A 16,048-nucleotide genomic window follows, 5' to 3' on the forward strand; every position below is an offset into this window, starting at 1 on the left:
CAAGCCTTTTCAAAATAGAAAGGGTATCAAGTTCACACATGCATCCCAAACTTCCTAAATTAAACAATTAACTTCTGACGGGAAATATATATATATATATATATATCAATTGGAATCTAATAGCAGCATAGCATGTGAGCATAGGATTCAGTTTTTTCAGTACTAAATCAAACAAGCAATACAAACCTTCCTAGCAAGCAGGAAAGGAGCCCATTGGATAAAGGCCCAAATCACGATCAGCGCAATATGGAACTAGCAACAAGTCCATTTCCCTGAAATTTTGAATGAGCTTATTACATTTTTTGACATGATAAATGAGGGCAATAAGAAATTAAGAAATAATACTTGATGAATCTCCTTAACATAATTAGCTTCAGGAGTCAATATTTTCTTAGGAATTGAATTCCGGATCTGCTGTAAAGAGTTCCTAATTTAGGTGTAATAAATTAACTCTCCTATTTCTGCATATGGTTCCCCATTGGAGTTTGGGTTCAATTTCCCTATGAACAAGACACCCAGTCTCCTGTTTCTTCTCCCTCTTGCCCAAAAGTACTTGTTCTATGTATCCTATGTATTAGGGTACAAATGGGTTATATTGGTCACGTGGATAATAATCATCTTCATGGATCACTAACATTAAACCAAAATTACTGGATGATCTTGATCATCTGATCAATGGCCTGCAAAATGGACAATTTTCATAAATGATAAAAGAACAATATGATCGTCAAAATAGATGGTACACTTGGTAGATCTCAACTTTTTTTTTTCATATATGTCCGTGAAGAATCACTTGGATCCAAAATTTCCAACCATCTGAGAGAGAGAAACATGGAATATTTGAGAAGAACATACATTTCAGGTTTGAATGTTTTCATCTAGTTACATTTTTATCCAACCATTAGAAGTTTACAAAGACAAACAAGAATTCTTCAAATTTTGCAAGATTTTCACAGAATGATGAAGAAATGAGATAATTAGCCATACCCGAGAAGCTTCTTCCCTAAAATATAACCAAAGATGAACCCCAAAATGAATCTGAATTCAAAGATACAATACACAGGCAGCTAGTCAGTCAAAACAAGAAGTACATAACCACAAAACTAGAATGTCATCCAAGCACTCAAATTCAAAAATAAAAATAAAAATCAAACTTGAGTCAGTTTTCTCTATCTTTCTCTCTCTAACTTCCAAGAGTGGTAAAGCTTCAAGCTAATCATTGATGCTACTAAGAAAACAAAGGAGCCTATGCTCGCACCTGCACACAGAAGCCTAGAAACATCCCTACTAAGTTAACTTGTTCACCATTAACACCAGCCACTTTCCCCTCAAACAGAGTAATCTAATTCAGTCCAACATCTCTTCCCTTGCCAACCTGTTAAAGTCAAATGAAAAAGGGTACTAAAAATGTGAATTTGATGCTCTGAAGTCACCAAGGCAAAGGAAGACCCCAGGGGACCGAGATCGATAGATTTACATGCCTGAGATCCGAGAAAATCGAGAAACTGGAGCTCAAGAGGCCTAAAAAGGGTCCAAAATGCGAGATCATAGGGTTCCCATCATCCAGTTGGCTCGAGACTTCATATATGGCCTGAAGACCACAAATTAACCGTACACGTCAAATTTAAGTCCTTGGATCCCTACGGAAATGGCCCAATGGCTAGATCAGCCCATGAATTGTCAATCTGGGGCCCACTTGACATATGGATATGCTTCACTTTTGGTCTCCACCCATTAATTAAGGTGGAAAAATGGTTGGATGGAGCAGATTTCACATATACATCAAGGTGGGACCCACCTTATGTGAATGGGAGTGCACAGTGGCTGTGCACTCGCAAAGCACCAAACCAGAAGCTCGGTCAACAAAGCTTTGACCGAGCTTTCCTATTTTTTTAAGGATTTGGAATCCTTCTCCCGCTTGCGAATGCTCAAACAGAGCGTGCGGAGGAATTTTTGTGGGCCACCATCATGATTTAAAGGTTAGATCTGGACCGTCCAATAGACTTCAAAGGGCCCTATGACCATCACCTAGGTGACAGATTCCCAGAAAGCATCGAGAGATGAGTTCCAATCATCTTAACGTAGGTCGGACGGCAGAGTGAAAGAGTCTATGGGACACATTGAAATCAGTCAAGAACCATCCATTCCTGATGGGTTTTTCGAGCTGAATCCGGTGAATGACGTAGATCTCTCAAACGTCAGCTGAAGTGGGCCCCTTCAAGAACCAGTGCTGACCGTTTCGGGCTCTGTTTAGGCAGTCCGCGTGCACCCGGCCGATCCGGGCCGTTCTACAATCGTGGTTAGGATCGGTCCGACCATCTGGACCATCCAAAATTCTCTTAAGGTGGGACCGACCATATCCAAGACAACTGAACGTCTCAGATCTCATATGTGCACCGCAATGTTGATTCCAAAACGCAAGTCAATGCTATGTTATCTATTGCTGCATATCACTCTGCGGAAGCCTCCACCAACAGCAGCAACATCGGTTCCTTCCAGCCGACTTCTCGAGGGCCCTTTACAGCTATAAGAAAGAGAGAGAGAATGGGAGGGGGGATTCATTCAAGGAGTTGCTGTGGACGTCAGTAACAGGGAGAGAAAGGGAGAAATTTAGAGCTTTTCTTTGGTTTTATTTACTGTTTATTTTCATATGATATTTTAGAGATTAGTCCAATCATGGTAGGCTAAACCTCTTAGGTAGGGCTAAGAAGTGAAGCTTGTGGCATGATAGGACCGATTCTACGACTTTGATTCATGCCATGAACTATGTTGATTCTAGATTTGAATAATAGGAATATTTTCAGTTTTTAATGGTTTGTTGTGACTGAAATTACAATAGATCTGCAATGGCTTTAAGTATTCCTGTTCTATTGTTGTGATTACACAGTTAGGAAGTCCTGTTGTTCACCATCGTCTCCTGGGCATGGTTAGATGACGGCACCCTTCCTACTGTTCATACATCACTCAGATTGACTATAAATTGGTTTAATCCTATTGTTTGCTTTGTCTCATGGGCATGGTTTTGTGATGGAATCCATTCTAATTTACGCCTGTCTGATCTCTTGAAAACTAGATTAGATGAAGTTCAGAATTGATTTTTAGGTTATATCTTCCAACTGGATGAAGATGGGACTCGAAGTCCAGTTGAGTTCATGAATCGGCTGTAGATCTCCCTGATCTCTTCAAATGAATCCTCTGAATCCCTAGTTTCCTTCCTCTAAATCCCTTAAGTTTTAGATAATTATTTCACCATTATTTTACAATTTATAATCGATTTAGATTTCATCTTAGTCTAGTTCTAATTCTACCTAGTTTCAGATTACTTACAAGTATCAGTCCCTTGGGATTCGACCTCGGTCTCACCGAGTTTATTACTACATCACAACCCTATACTTGGGGAGTGAACAAGTTTTTGGCGCCGTTGCCAGGGATTGACGGTTACATTTTTCTAAGATTAACTAGTTTTAGGATTAGTTTAAGATTAGGATTTTACTAACTTTAGTTTTAGATTTTTATTTCTATTTGATTTCTAGAACTAACTTGTTTTCCTGTTTTGTAGGATCCTAACATAAACTTCTAAATTGTTAATCCCTTTCTAATTCTTCTACTTTTTCTAATTTTAGAATTAGGGTTTGAGTTTTAGAAATTTTCTAATTCTAGTATTTTTCTATTTTTAGGAAATAGTTTATTTTTAGAAACTTTCCTCTTTTGTTTTTAGAAACTAGGTTAGTTTTTTCCCTTTTAGAAATTCTTTCTAATTTTAGAAACTAACTCATCTTTTTTTAATTTTATTTTTAGAAACTTTCCTTTCTAAGAATTAGTTTATTTTTAGAAACTTTTTAATTTTAGGTTTAGATTTTCTATTTTAGAAACTTTCTAATTCTATGCCTTCTTTTTAGAAACTAACTTAGCTTCTAAGTTTAGGGAACTTTCCTTTTTAAAAACTTTCTTTTTTAGGAACTAGTTTATTTTAGACTTTCTATTTTAGAAACTAATCTCTTTTGTTTTCTTTTGCAGGATCTTAACATAGGAACTTCTCATTTGGTATCATCTTTCTAACTTCTCTTACTTTCTGTACTTTTTTAATTTTAGATTTAGATTCTTCTTTTGAGTAATTTTCTATTTTTTAGTTTTAGAAATTTTTTCCTTTTTTAGAAACTAACTTTCTATTTTTTTTTTTTTAGGAACTTTCTAATTCTAACTCTTTTAGAATCTAACTTTGTTTCCCAATTTATTTTTAGAAATATTCTACTTGTAGACTTTTTTCTTCCTATTTTGTAGGCTTTTAAGATAGAAATTTCTAATTCGGTAAGCTCTTTCTCTACTTTCTATTTTTCAGATCTCTTTTAGTAACTTACTTTCTAGTTTAGGACTTTCCTAATTTATTTTAGAAATTTCCACTTTCCTTTAGGAATTTCTTCTTTTAGAAACTAGTTTACTTCTATCTTTCTTTTTAAGGATTTTCTAACTTTCTTTTTAGAATCTGACTTGTTTTGTTTTCTTTTGCAGGTTTTTAACTTAGGGACTCCAATTTGGTAACTTCTTTCCAACCCTCTCTTTCTTTCTAGATTTTCTTTTCCTTTCTTAGGATTAGGTTTCGAATTTGATTAAGGGCTGTGAGTGTTTCATGCCCAAGTGGGCCCGTGACAACACTCGACGTCTCTTGACTGAAGGAGGATTGGTTGAGGGGTTAACTATCCATCGCAGGACTAAACACCACTCGAAATCCCCTGAGTTAATTGAAGTGATGGCTGAAAACCAACCTCTTCTACCCTAACCTAGGGTGGAGGACATTCAGGATGAGAATGAGGTGCATCAAGCACTCCCGCATCGTACTTTACAAGATTATTTACAACCAGCCGGGGTGAGTACGCCCTCATGCATGATTTTTTCTGAAAATACAGGACATATGGACATCAAGCCAGGGGTTATCCAACTCCTTCCTAAGTTCCATGGGCTTGAATCTGAAGAACCATATCTACATTTGAAAGAGTTTGATGAGATCATAGCCACTTTATATTTTCAAAATGTGTCTGAGGACACAGTCAGGCTGAAACTCTTTCCTTTTTCCTTGAAGGAGAAGGCTAAGACGTGGTTACATTCACTGCGTCCTAGATCCATTGGCACATGGAATGATATGCAAAGGGAATTTATAAAGAAATTTTTTCCACATCATAAAACGATTACCCTTAGAAAAGCAATCATGAACTTCACCCAAAAGGAGGATGAAACATTTTACCAATGTTGGGAAAGGTTCAAGGATTTGGTCAGTTCATGCCCACAACACGGCTTTGAAACGTGGCGCATTACAAATTTTTTCTACGATGGACTGACATCTTCCATGCGCCAAATGGTCGAGACAATGTGTAATGGAGAATTCATTAATAAAAATGTCGACGAGGTATGAGATTACCTCGATAGTCTTGCTGAAAAAACACAATCATGGGACTATTACCCAAAATCGAACACCACGTCTAGGCCGACTCAATCTAAGGAGAAAGGTGGATTGTATCTCTTGAAAGAAGAGGATGATCTCAAGTATAAAGTGACTACACTCATAAGAAAATTTGAGGCCATGGAAGGAAAGAAGGATAAGGTTAATGAAAGTGTTTGCGGCATCTGTGATTGCAACATTCATACAACTGAAAATTGTCCTACGATACCCGCCTTTCGAGAAGGTTGAATGAACAATCCAATGCCGTAAATACTTATTAAAGACCTTTCAATGGACCGACCTCTAATACGTATAATCTTGGTTGGAAAAATCATCCAACTTTAGTTGGAGAAATGGACAAACTGCTACCCCTCAAAGTTTCTTCAATCAAAATCCAAATCAGGGGAAACCTTAAGAAAAACCGGTTCAAAATTTCATGCAAGAGCTGGCCCAGGCAATGCGAGATTTTATGTAAAAGATGGATTCACATATGATGGTTATAGAAAAGGGGATGCTTCCTGCACAACCGCTCCCCAATCCTAAACCGCAATACGAGATAAGTAATCACAGCTCTTCAAATCAAATGGAGCACACTAAATCCATCACCACTCTTAGGAGTGGGAAGATCATTGATAAAACCTTCCGGTTAGGCCCGAAAAGCCTAAAGAACCAGAAGAAGACAACAATGATGGTTCTAGTGATGCCCCATAAAAATTAGAATCGGAACTTCTAGAAAAGCCAGTTGCTCCATTTCCCCAATGGTTGGTCGCACCAAAACCTCTCTCTAACTCTTAGGATATCCTAGAGGTGTTGAAACAAGTGAAAGTCAACATTTCTTTACTTGATGTCGTAAAACAGATACCTTCATATGCCAAATTCCTGAAAGACTTATGCACGACCAAATGATGGCAGAGTATTCAAAAGAAGATCTTCTTGACTGAGAAAGTGAGTGACATCCTAAAGCAAGACGTGCCGCAGAAGTTCAAAGATCCCGGTAGCCCAACCATATCACGTGTAATCGGGGACTATCGAATTGATCACGCACTCTTGACTTAGGAGCGAGCATCAATCTGATTCCTTACTCTGTATACAAATAGTTAGGTTTGGGTGAATTAAAACCCACCTTACCACACTATAACTTGCCGATCGCTCTGTTCATGTACCAAGAGGGATAATTGAGGATGTGTTGGTCCAGGTCAATAAATTTTACTACCCTGTAGATTTTATCATCCTGGACACCGAACCCATCAATAACATGAACACTCAGATTCCTGTCATTCTTGGTCGCCCATTCCTTGCCACTTCAAACGCAATTATCAATTGTAGGAATGGTGTCATGACTTTATCTTTTGGAAATATGACATTGGAGTCAAACATCTTTTTTAATAACAGCAGAAACTTAGAGGATGATGACGACTTCCACGACATTAACATGATTGACTCTTTCGTGGAAGATACGACACCTTTGACCTTATCCTCGGACCCTCTAGACATGCCTAGCCCACTCCCATGATTTTGATGATGACATGATTAGGGAGACGTGTGCCTTGCTTGATACTGCACCGGTACTTGAAGTTAACCGGTGGAGGCCACAATTTGAAGAGTTGCCCCAAACTGATGTAGTGCCTCTACCGTCTAACCTCAAGCCGCCAAAGCTTGACCTAAAACCTTTGCCCTCTGATTTGAAATATGTCTATTTAGGTCAAGATGAGACATACCCGGTGATGATCTCTTCCCACCTGGAGAAAAAACAGGAGAGTATGCTCATATCTATTCTCATTGAGCATAAGGGAGCCCTTAAATGGATGATAGCAGACCTCAAGGGAATTGACCCCTCGATTTGTACTCATCGCATATATCTTGAGGATAATGCGAAGACCGCTCGGCAATCACAACGTAGACTAAATCCAAACATGAGGGAAGTGGTTAAGGCCGAGGTTCTTAAACTATTGGATGTGGGTATCATATACCCCATATCCGATAGTCAATGGGTGAGTCCAACTCAGGTGGTTCCTAAGAAGTCCGGGATCACCATCGTAGCCAATGCCAATAATGAACTCATGCCAACTAGAGTTACTACTGGTTGGAGAATGTGTATTGACTACAGGAAGCTGAATACCGTCACGAGGAAGGACCACTTTCCTTTGCCCTTCATTGATCAAATCTTGGAAAGGCTAGCTGGTCATTCCTATTACTGTTTCCTTGACGGGTATTCGGGCTACAATCAGATTGAAATCGCCCCTGAGGATCAGGAAAAGACCACATTTACATGTCCCTACAGCACCTTTGCCTACAGAAGGATGCCATTCGGATTATGTAATGCCCCTGCCACCTTTCAGCGATGTATGATGAGTATCTTTTCTGACATGGTGGGGAAATATCTAGAGGTCTTCATGGACGATTTCTCTGTTTTCGGTTCATCTTTCAACAAGTGCTTAGAGAGTCTTAAATGTGTGCTGAAAAGATGTGAAGAAAAGAACTTGGTACTTAATTGGGAGAAGTGTCATTTCATGGTTCATAAGGGAATTGTCCTTGGACATATTATCTCGTCCAAAGGAATCGAGGTGGATAAGGTAAAAATTGATCTTATCTCTAACCTACCTCCACCCAAGAACATACGGGACGTGCGATCCTTCTTAGGACACGCAGAGTTTTACAGACGATTCATAAAGCACTTTAGTCTCCTCTCTCGTCCTTTATGTAATCTACTTCAAAAGGATGCACCATACGAGTGGACTGAGCCATGTTAGGAAGCTTTCACAAAGCTTAAGGGCATATTAACCACTGCACCCATCATGTAGCCACCCGATTGGAGCCTTCCTTTTGAGCTTACGTGCGACGCTTCTGATTATGCTCTTGGGGCGGTTCTAGGCCAGAGAAAAGATAAGAGGCCTTACGTCATTCATTATGCGAGTAGGACTCTAAATTCTACCCAAGTGAACTACTCGACTACGGAAAAGGAACTCTTAGCCATAGTGTTCGCCTTGGACAAATTTAGGTCCTACTTGATCGGATCCAAGATCATTATCTACACAGATCATGCGGCACTCAAGTATCTTCTTTCTAAGAATGATTCTAAGCCCCACCTGATAAGATGGATCCTTCTACTCCAAGAATTTGATTTGAAAATTAAAGATAAAAAGGGAGTAGAGAACGTAGTGGCCGATCACCTTTCTCGCCTTAATACCTCTAATTCCTTGAGACGACCCATATCAATGATATATTCCGTGATGAACAACTATTCAGAGTCTCCCATTCACCTTGGTTCGCTGATATTGCTAATTATCTTGCCACAGGTTCCATATCGACGCAATGGACTGCATAAGATAAGAAGAAATTCTTTACCGAGGTGTGCAACTTTTTTTGGAACGATCCATATTTGTTTAAATATTACCCAGACCAAATCCTAAGGAGATGTGTGCCAGATGATGAGCATCAGAGTGTCATCTCCTTCTGTCACTCACAGGCCTGTGGTGGTCACTTTTCTGCTAAAAAGACCACGGCCAAGATTTTACAGTGTGGCTTTTATTGGCTCACTATGTTCAGGAATACTCATGAGTTTTGCAAAGCTTGTGAGAGTTGTTAAAAATTGAGAGCATTGTCCTGTCGAAATATGATACCCTTGAACCCCATTCTTATTATAGAGGCATTTGACCGTTGGGGCATCAATTTCATGGGACCATTCCCCCAATCCTTTAGAAGTCTATATATTTTGCCCACCGTAGACTATGTCACTAAATGGGTTGAAGCGATTTCATGATGGAATAATGACCATCGCATGGTCATTAAATTCCTAAAAGAGAACATCCTTTCCCGATTCGGAATGCCTCGAGCTATCATTAGTGATGGGAGCTCACACTTTTGTAATAGGTCATTCGAGAGTTTAATGAAGAAATACGATATCTCTCATAAGGTGAGCACCCCATATCACCCACAGACAAGTGGGCAAGTTGAGATTTCTAATAGGGAGATCAAACACATTTTGGAGAAAACGGTTAACCCTGACCGTAAGGATTGGTCAATCCGATTGACCGATGCCTTATGGGCTTACCGTACTGCATTTAAAACCCCTATTGGAATGTCTCCCTTTAGACTTGTCTATGGGAAGGCTTGCCACTTGCCTGTGGAGTTGGAACATAGAGCCTACTGGGCAATCAAAAAATTGAATTTCAATCTGGACAATACAAACTTCAGTTGAATGAACTCGAAGAAATCTGGAACGACGCATACGAGAACTCGAAAATTTACAAGGACAGAATGAAGGCGTTTCATGAACAACGTATTCTACGGAAATCATTCACACCTGGTCAGAAAGTCCTTTTGTATAATTCTCGATTACATCTCTTTCCAGGTAAGCTTTGATCTCGTTGGATTGACCCTTACATTGTGGTCACTGCGTATCCTCATGGGGCCGTTGAGATAAGAGATCCGGACAATGGCAAGGAGTTTAAAGTAAATGGACATCGCTTAAAGCCATTTGTCGAGAAATTTAATTCAGAGGACATGTCCATACCTCTTCGATCCTATTTACCAGGTTTGCTTTATTTGTCTGGCTGAAGACGGTAAACTTAGTGCTCCTGGGAGGCAACCCAACCTTTTATTTTATTTTATTTTATTTTATTTTAATTAGTTAGTTCAAATGTTTGTGAGTAACATTACTGCGAACCCTCAGGAGACTATAACTCGTCCACTAGGGGCAACCTAGGGGTTTAAAGGCTTGTTGCATAAGCAAAATGCAATCGAGAGCACCTGTGAAAGTGGTATAAGTAGGATCTTCTTTTTGTGATGTTATTTTTGTTATATTGCTTTTGTTGATTTCTCTCTTGTGCTAACCCGCTCTCACGCTGATATATCTTTGGAAAAAGCTTCTTGAGCCCTTCATCCAGGTACTATCTTTCCATCACTTCTCTTTCAATTTCATTGTCTCATGTACATTGCATGATTATATCTTTTACATTGAGGACAATGTAGATTTTAGGTTGAGGGTGGGAGATTAGGTGTCCTAATCAGTGTTTTCTTAGTCATGAGCAGAAATTGTGAAAATTTTTAACTTTTTCTGGAATTTCGCATGAATTCGAAGTGATTTGGATGCCCATCTTGGATTCAGACTTATAAGATACATGATGTTGGTAATTTATGACTCTTGGATTCAGTATCTGTTAAACTTCACAGTTAAGTTCGAACTATTAATCCATGATTAGAAGTTTTAAACATTGATTGAGTCATAATTTCATATGTCACATCTTGCTTACACAGTGAGGTTTCAGTTCAATATTAAAGGATTAACTTGGTGATCACTAACCTTGAAAGGAACAACCTGAGAAATTAAAAGGATTGGGCGATTGGTCTTCATCATAGGTTTACTCCCTATAGGTGCAGATTTGATTCCCCAAGGTTGATATTTGGAAAAGGTTGGGTGTATGGTCTTCATCATAGGTTTGCTCCCTATAGGTGCAGATTCGATTCCCCTCCTTGGCGTTACTGGTAAAAAGTTGATATAGTGTGAAAATCATTAAAAGTTGGAAGAATGAGGCAAGTTTAATTTAGGTTTTGGTTGTCCTGAATGCTTTTGTTGAGTACCAATGACATCATGAAATAGAGAAGTGAACCTTGATGATTAGTAGAGATTTCATTATACACTCATGGTACTCAATGCTTAGAATTGTTCTAATTAATACATAAATACTTTAAACTTGATTATGAAATTTACTGTGCGCTTGACTCCAGGAGGAAGTAATGCCCATCATTCATGCATCTTAGAATTCTCGTACTAGATTGCTTTTCAAAAATCACTCGAGTTAGAAATTGTCCTGTAATTCTCAACTTATTTTTCGCATACTTTGCTCGGGACTAACAAAATGCTGATTGGGGGTTGTGTTGAGGGTCAAATATTGCATATTAGACCCCATTTATTACCTAGATTTATGAGCATGATACTGTTTAATGCCTTATTTTAATCGTGTTTGTATTGCAAGGCGAATTTACGACTGTGGACTGAAAAATGGTACTAAATGCATGGATTTAATGTTCCAGAATCACCAAAGCAAGGGACGGACCCTAGGGGACCGAGATCGATAGATTTACATGCCAGATATCCGAAAAAATCAAAAAACTTAAGCTCAAGTGGCCTAAAAAGGGTCCAAAATGTGAGATCACAGGGTTCTCATCATTCGTTTGCTTCAAGACTTCATATATGGCCTGAGGACCATAAATTAACCATACATGTCAAATTTCAGTCCTTAGATCCCTGTGGAAGTGGCCTACGGCTAGATCATCCCATGAATTATTAATATGGGGCCCACCTACATCTGGATATGCTTCACTATTGGTCTCAACCCCTTAATTGAGGTGTAAAAATGGATGGATGGAGCAGATTTCACATATGCATCAAGGTGGGACCCACCTTATGTGAATGGGAGTGCACAGTGGCTGTGCACTCGCAAAGCACCAAACCAGAAGCTCAGTCAACAAAGCTTTGACCGAGCTTTCCTATTTTTTAAGGATTTTGAATCCTTCTCCCGCCTGTGAACGCTCAAACGGAGCATGCAGAGGAATTTTTGTGGGCCACCATCATGATGCGACGGTCTGATCTGGACCGTCCATTAGAATTATACAGGGCCACTGGCCAAAGCCTAGGTGGCAGATTCCCAGAAGGCATTGAGAGACGAGTTCCAATCATCTTAATGTAGGTCGGACGGCAGAGTGAAAGAGTCTATGGGACACATTGAAATCAGTCAAGAACCATCCATTCCTGATGGGTTTTTCTAGGGGAATCTGGTGGACGGTTTGGATTTCTCAAACGACAAGGGAAGTGAGCCCCACCGAGAGTCCAGTGCTGACCGTTTCGGGCTCTGTTTAGGCAGTCCGCGTGCACCCGGCCAATCCGGGCCATTCTACGATCATAGCAGGGGTCGGTCCGTCCATCTGGACCATCCAAAATTCTCTTAAGGTGGGACCGTCCATATCCAAGACGACTGAACGTCTCAAATCTCGTATGTGCGGCCGCGATGTTGATTCCAAAACGCAAGCCAGTGCTGTGTTATTTATTGCTGGGTATCACTCTGCGGAAGCCTCCACCAACAGCAGCAATGTCAGGCTCCTTCCAGCCAACTTCTCCAGGGCCCTTCACAGCTATAAGAAAGAGAGAGAGAACGGGAGGGAGGGGGAATGCAAGGAGTTGCTGTGGACGCCAGTAACAGGGAGAGAAAGAGAGAAATTTAGAGCTTTTCTTTGGTTTTATTTAATGTTTATTTTCGTATGATATTTGAGAGATCTAGTTCTATCATGTCGGGCTAAACCTCTTAGCTAGGGCTAAGAGGTGAAGCTTGTGGCGTGATGAGACTGATTTTACGACTTTGATTCATGCCATGAACTATGTTGATTCTAGTTTTGAATAATATGAATATTTCCAGTTTTTAATGATTTGTTGTGATTAAAATTACAATAGATCTGTGATGGCTTTAAGTATCCCTGTTCTATTGTTGTGATTACACAGTTAGGAAGTCCTGTTGTTCACCATCGTCTCCTGGGCATGGTTAGATGACGACACCCTTCCTACTGTTCATACATCACTCAGATTGACTGTAAATTGGTTTAATTCTATTGTTTGCTTTGTCTCATGGGTATGGTTTTTATGGAATCCATTCTAATTTACACTCGTTGATCTCTTGAAAACTAGATTAGATGAAGTTCAGTTTTGATTTCAGTTATATCTTCCAATTTGGATGAAGATGGGACTTGAAGTCCAGTTGAGTTCATGAATCGGCCGTAGATCTCCCTGATCTCTACAAGTGAATCCTCCGAATCCCTAGTTTCCTTCCTCTGAATCCCTTAAGTTTTAGATAATTATTTCACCATTATTCTTCAATTTATAATCGATTTAGATTTCATCTTAGTCTAGTTCTAATTCTACCTTGTTTCAGATTTCAAGCTAATCATTGATGCTACTAAGAAAACAAAGGAGCCTACGCTCGCACCTGCACACAGAAGCCTAGAAACATCCCTACTAAGTTAACTTGTTCACCATTACCACCAGCCACTTTCCCCTCAAACAAAGTAATCTGATTCAGTCCAACATCTCTTCCCTTGCCAACCTGTTAAAGTCAAGTAAGCAAATATTCCAACACTATAAACACATCACAGGATAATTAAAAATTATAGTCAGGGTCCCTCCGTTCATTCGAGTTGCTTGAGTAGACCTATTAGCAGCATATAACAACAAAGGGGAATGGTCAGTTTGGAAGTCTTGGCTATCCATCAAGTTGTGGCAGATGATGTGCTGCCACAGCTCGACAGACCATGCATCTGGTTTTCCCCATCTGCCTAAGATATAGATTGTGTGGTTTGGCAATCTGTTCCTTTTTTTTCAGGATGTTATATCCAAATAGGCCATAAATATAGCCGAAGGTAAGTGGACTGAAACATGCACCATGCTGCAAGTCAGACCCAGTCTGTCTATCTTGAGGATCCCACCATGCTCTGTCACAAGACTCAAGCCTACCAACTCAAAAGGTAGGCAACCAATTTTTATTGGTCGTCAACTAGTTTTGTTAACTGTGGCCCACCTATTTTGTTAATCAATCTGAATTTTTTTTGGAAGAGCATCCACATCTACACTTTGATACACCTAAAAATCTTGCATGGTTTGGATCAATAGGGTCATTTGCACATGCAAATCATCATGCTTTGCTAGATAATCAAATAACTCAAAAAAGAAAAAGGAGGAGATTGCCAATCTTACAGCATCTAATTCATCCATGGAGAGGACCAAGGACTGCACTAATATGATCAAGTGACAAAAAATACAGTACAAACGTTCCATAATTTCAAGAAAATTCGGATGATCACACAGTACAATATCAATTCAAATTCTTCATATATGAAAGATGAACATGGCATTTTGAAGAAATTCCAGAAAGATTCATGATTTAAAAAAAAAAAAAAAAACACTATACCTATATACGCACCAACCATACGCTCATAACTATGATGTGCTAGATTTCAAAAAGGCAAAAGACATCACATAATTTCTCAATGAAACATACACTTGAAATAGTATCTCACCTGGAATTATTGTTTTAACCCGGTAGTTCATAGCTAACAACAACTAGTTAGACATATCTAATGAGGAACATTGTGGGGATGTTCCAGCCACAATGTGGCCAAAGTGTGAACTATTAAGACCACTAAAAGTCATGATTTTCAAGCTACAGTACATACGAACCAATGCATGTAAGTGGGACAAATGGGAAGGCTCCAAGGCCTTCCAACTTTACATGTGCTACAAAAATTTTACTACTACTTCTAAAGGCCTAGCTAAAATGGGCAGGAATATGAATAGAAATTCTGCTTCATGCTCAGTAGCCAAGATGGTTACGACACCCCATATTAGAGCACAAGTCATGGCCTCAAGTCCATTTGTTGTAGACATTTCAATCTGGCCTCAAATGATATGTAATCCTATCATCTAAAAAAGGCAAAAGAGAGGGCTTAAGTCCATTTGATATGTAAAACTTTGAACGATGTTCTGAGTGGCCGTGACATGTAAAACAAAGGGGCTCAAGTATAACTATAAGCCAAAGAGAAGATAGGCAGCAAACACACCATCTCAGCGTAGGAAGCAAAGGTACATGGAATTATATGAGATCTTTCACTCTTTTTTTTTTTTAAAATTCACAATAGTTAAAACATATTTAATTCATCAGAATACTAAATGTACGAGAAAGGAAAAGAAAAAGAAAACACATCTACCTTCAAAGGAATCCACGATCAATGTTACAACCCAAATTGCAACAATAACAATAATATAAGTATATATTAATAGACTGGAGATAAAGTGATATAAAGTGCTATATAGAAAGTAATATGTATGAAAACCTTAAAAAACTAACGAGTCCTTATGATTTCCTTATATATTTGGCAATCTCTGCCCTTGTTTTGACAAACTTCTATTTTTATCTACTAAATTTCATGAATTGTCAAAGAAAAATCCAAAAAGAGATGTTGGTAGGTACAAACCATTTTTTTCAGAGTTGAAAACCACATCATGGAGGCTGTTAGCAACAACAATCTTGACATGGTCATTGTTAACTTCAGGAATAGGCACAGATTTCACAAACATGTCTTTATTGATCAATAACAGTGGATCTTAAATTTGTGAATATCATTATAACTGTATGGAAATGTTAGATCTAAAATTTCTTATACATAGTAGAATAGGCATGCAAGAAATCTGAACTTCAACAATAAACTTGCATGTGATGTGAAAAGAAAAATGCAAAGAAAGGAGGAGAAGCATCACCGTATACTCCTTCAACCAAGGTGCAATATGTTCTGGTTGTAGATTTGGCTTAAGATATTTATGGCCATCATTGGTTTATATGATGATGAGTACACTTGTTCCTCTCTAAGGCCAAATTAATTTTAAAATAAAAGCTAATTCCAAAAAAAAAAAAAAAAAAACATAGAACATTAGAAAAACACATCCAAAACATGCAAATGTTAGGGAAAAAAAAGCTTCTACTCCAGAATGTTGGAAGCTACCATTAGGGGCAAGGCTTTAAATGTGTATCGAGTAGTGTGTCATTCATCATCGATATGTGCCATTACCTAGCA

At 38.8% G+C, this 16,048-nt stretch overlaps 1 protein-coding gene and 1 non-coding gene across 7 annotated transcripts; both read right to left on the reverse strand.

The window, feature by feature from the left end:
- Nucleotides 1–256: 256 nt before the first annotated feature.
- Nucleotides 257–15,773, reverse strand: LOC131253157 (putative callose synthase 8). 6 transcript variants are annotated; one of them, XR_009174956.1, is made up of 4 exons: nt 15,735–15,773; nt 13,999–14,060; nt 13,411–13,527; nt 257–1,038 (listed from the first exon to the last, which is right to left on the reverse strand). XR_009174956.1 is itself a non-coding variant. In XM_058254019.1 (3 exons), exons 1-3 carry the CDS (start codon nt 15,515–15,517, stop codon nt 910–912), a joined length of 312 nt encoding a protein of 103 aa, XP_058110002.1. In that variant the 5' UTR covers nt 15,518–15,554; the 3' UTR covers nt 257–909. The 6 variants fall into 6 exon arrangements, 1 of the variants encoding a protein (XP_058110002.1); XR_009174957.1 differs by lacking the exon at nt 15,735–15,773 and adding an exon at nt 15,452–15,570; XR_009174954.1 differs by lacking the exon at nt 15,735–15,773 and having other exon boundaries at nt 13,999–15,554.
- LOC131254497 (small nucleolar RNA R71) lies at nt 5,186–5,292 on the reverse strand. The gene has a single exon (XR_009175609.1). It is a non-coding gene; the product is annotated as a small nucleolar RNA R71 (small nucleolar RNA).
- Nucleotides 15,774–16,048: the final 275 nt, after the last annotated feature.

This window comes from Magnolia sinica, chromosome 8, assembly GCF_029962835.1.
Source record: "Magnolia sinica isolate HGM2019 chromosome 8, MsV1, whole genome shotgun sequence".
Taxonomy (NCBI): domain Eukaryota; kingdom Viridiplantae; phylum Streptophyta; class Magnoliopsida; order Magnoliales; family Magnoliaceae; genus Magnolia; species Magnolia sinica.

Coding starts and splice junctions, on each gene's coding strand:
- LOC131253157 (XM_058254019.1), bottom strand. CDS start 15,517: ATGACCATGTCAAGATTGTTGTTGCTAACAGCCTCCATGATGTGGTTT. Junction 13,528..15,451: donor TTTCAACTCTGAAAAAAATG/GTTTGTACCTAC, acceptor TGACTTTAACAG/GTTGGCAAGGGAAGAGATGT. Junction 1,039..13,410: donor TTCTAGGCTTCTGTGTGCAG/GTGCGAGCGTAG, acceptor CTTTGAATTCAG/ATTCATTTTGGGGTTCATCT.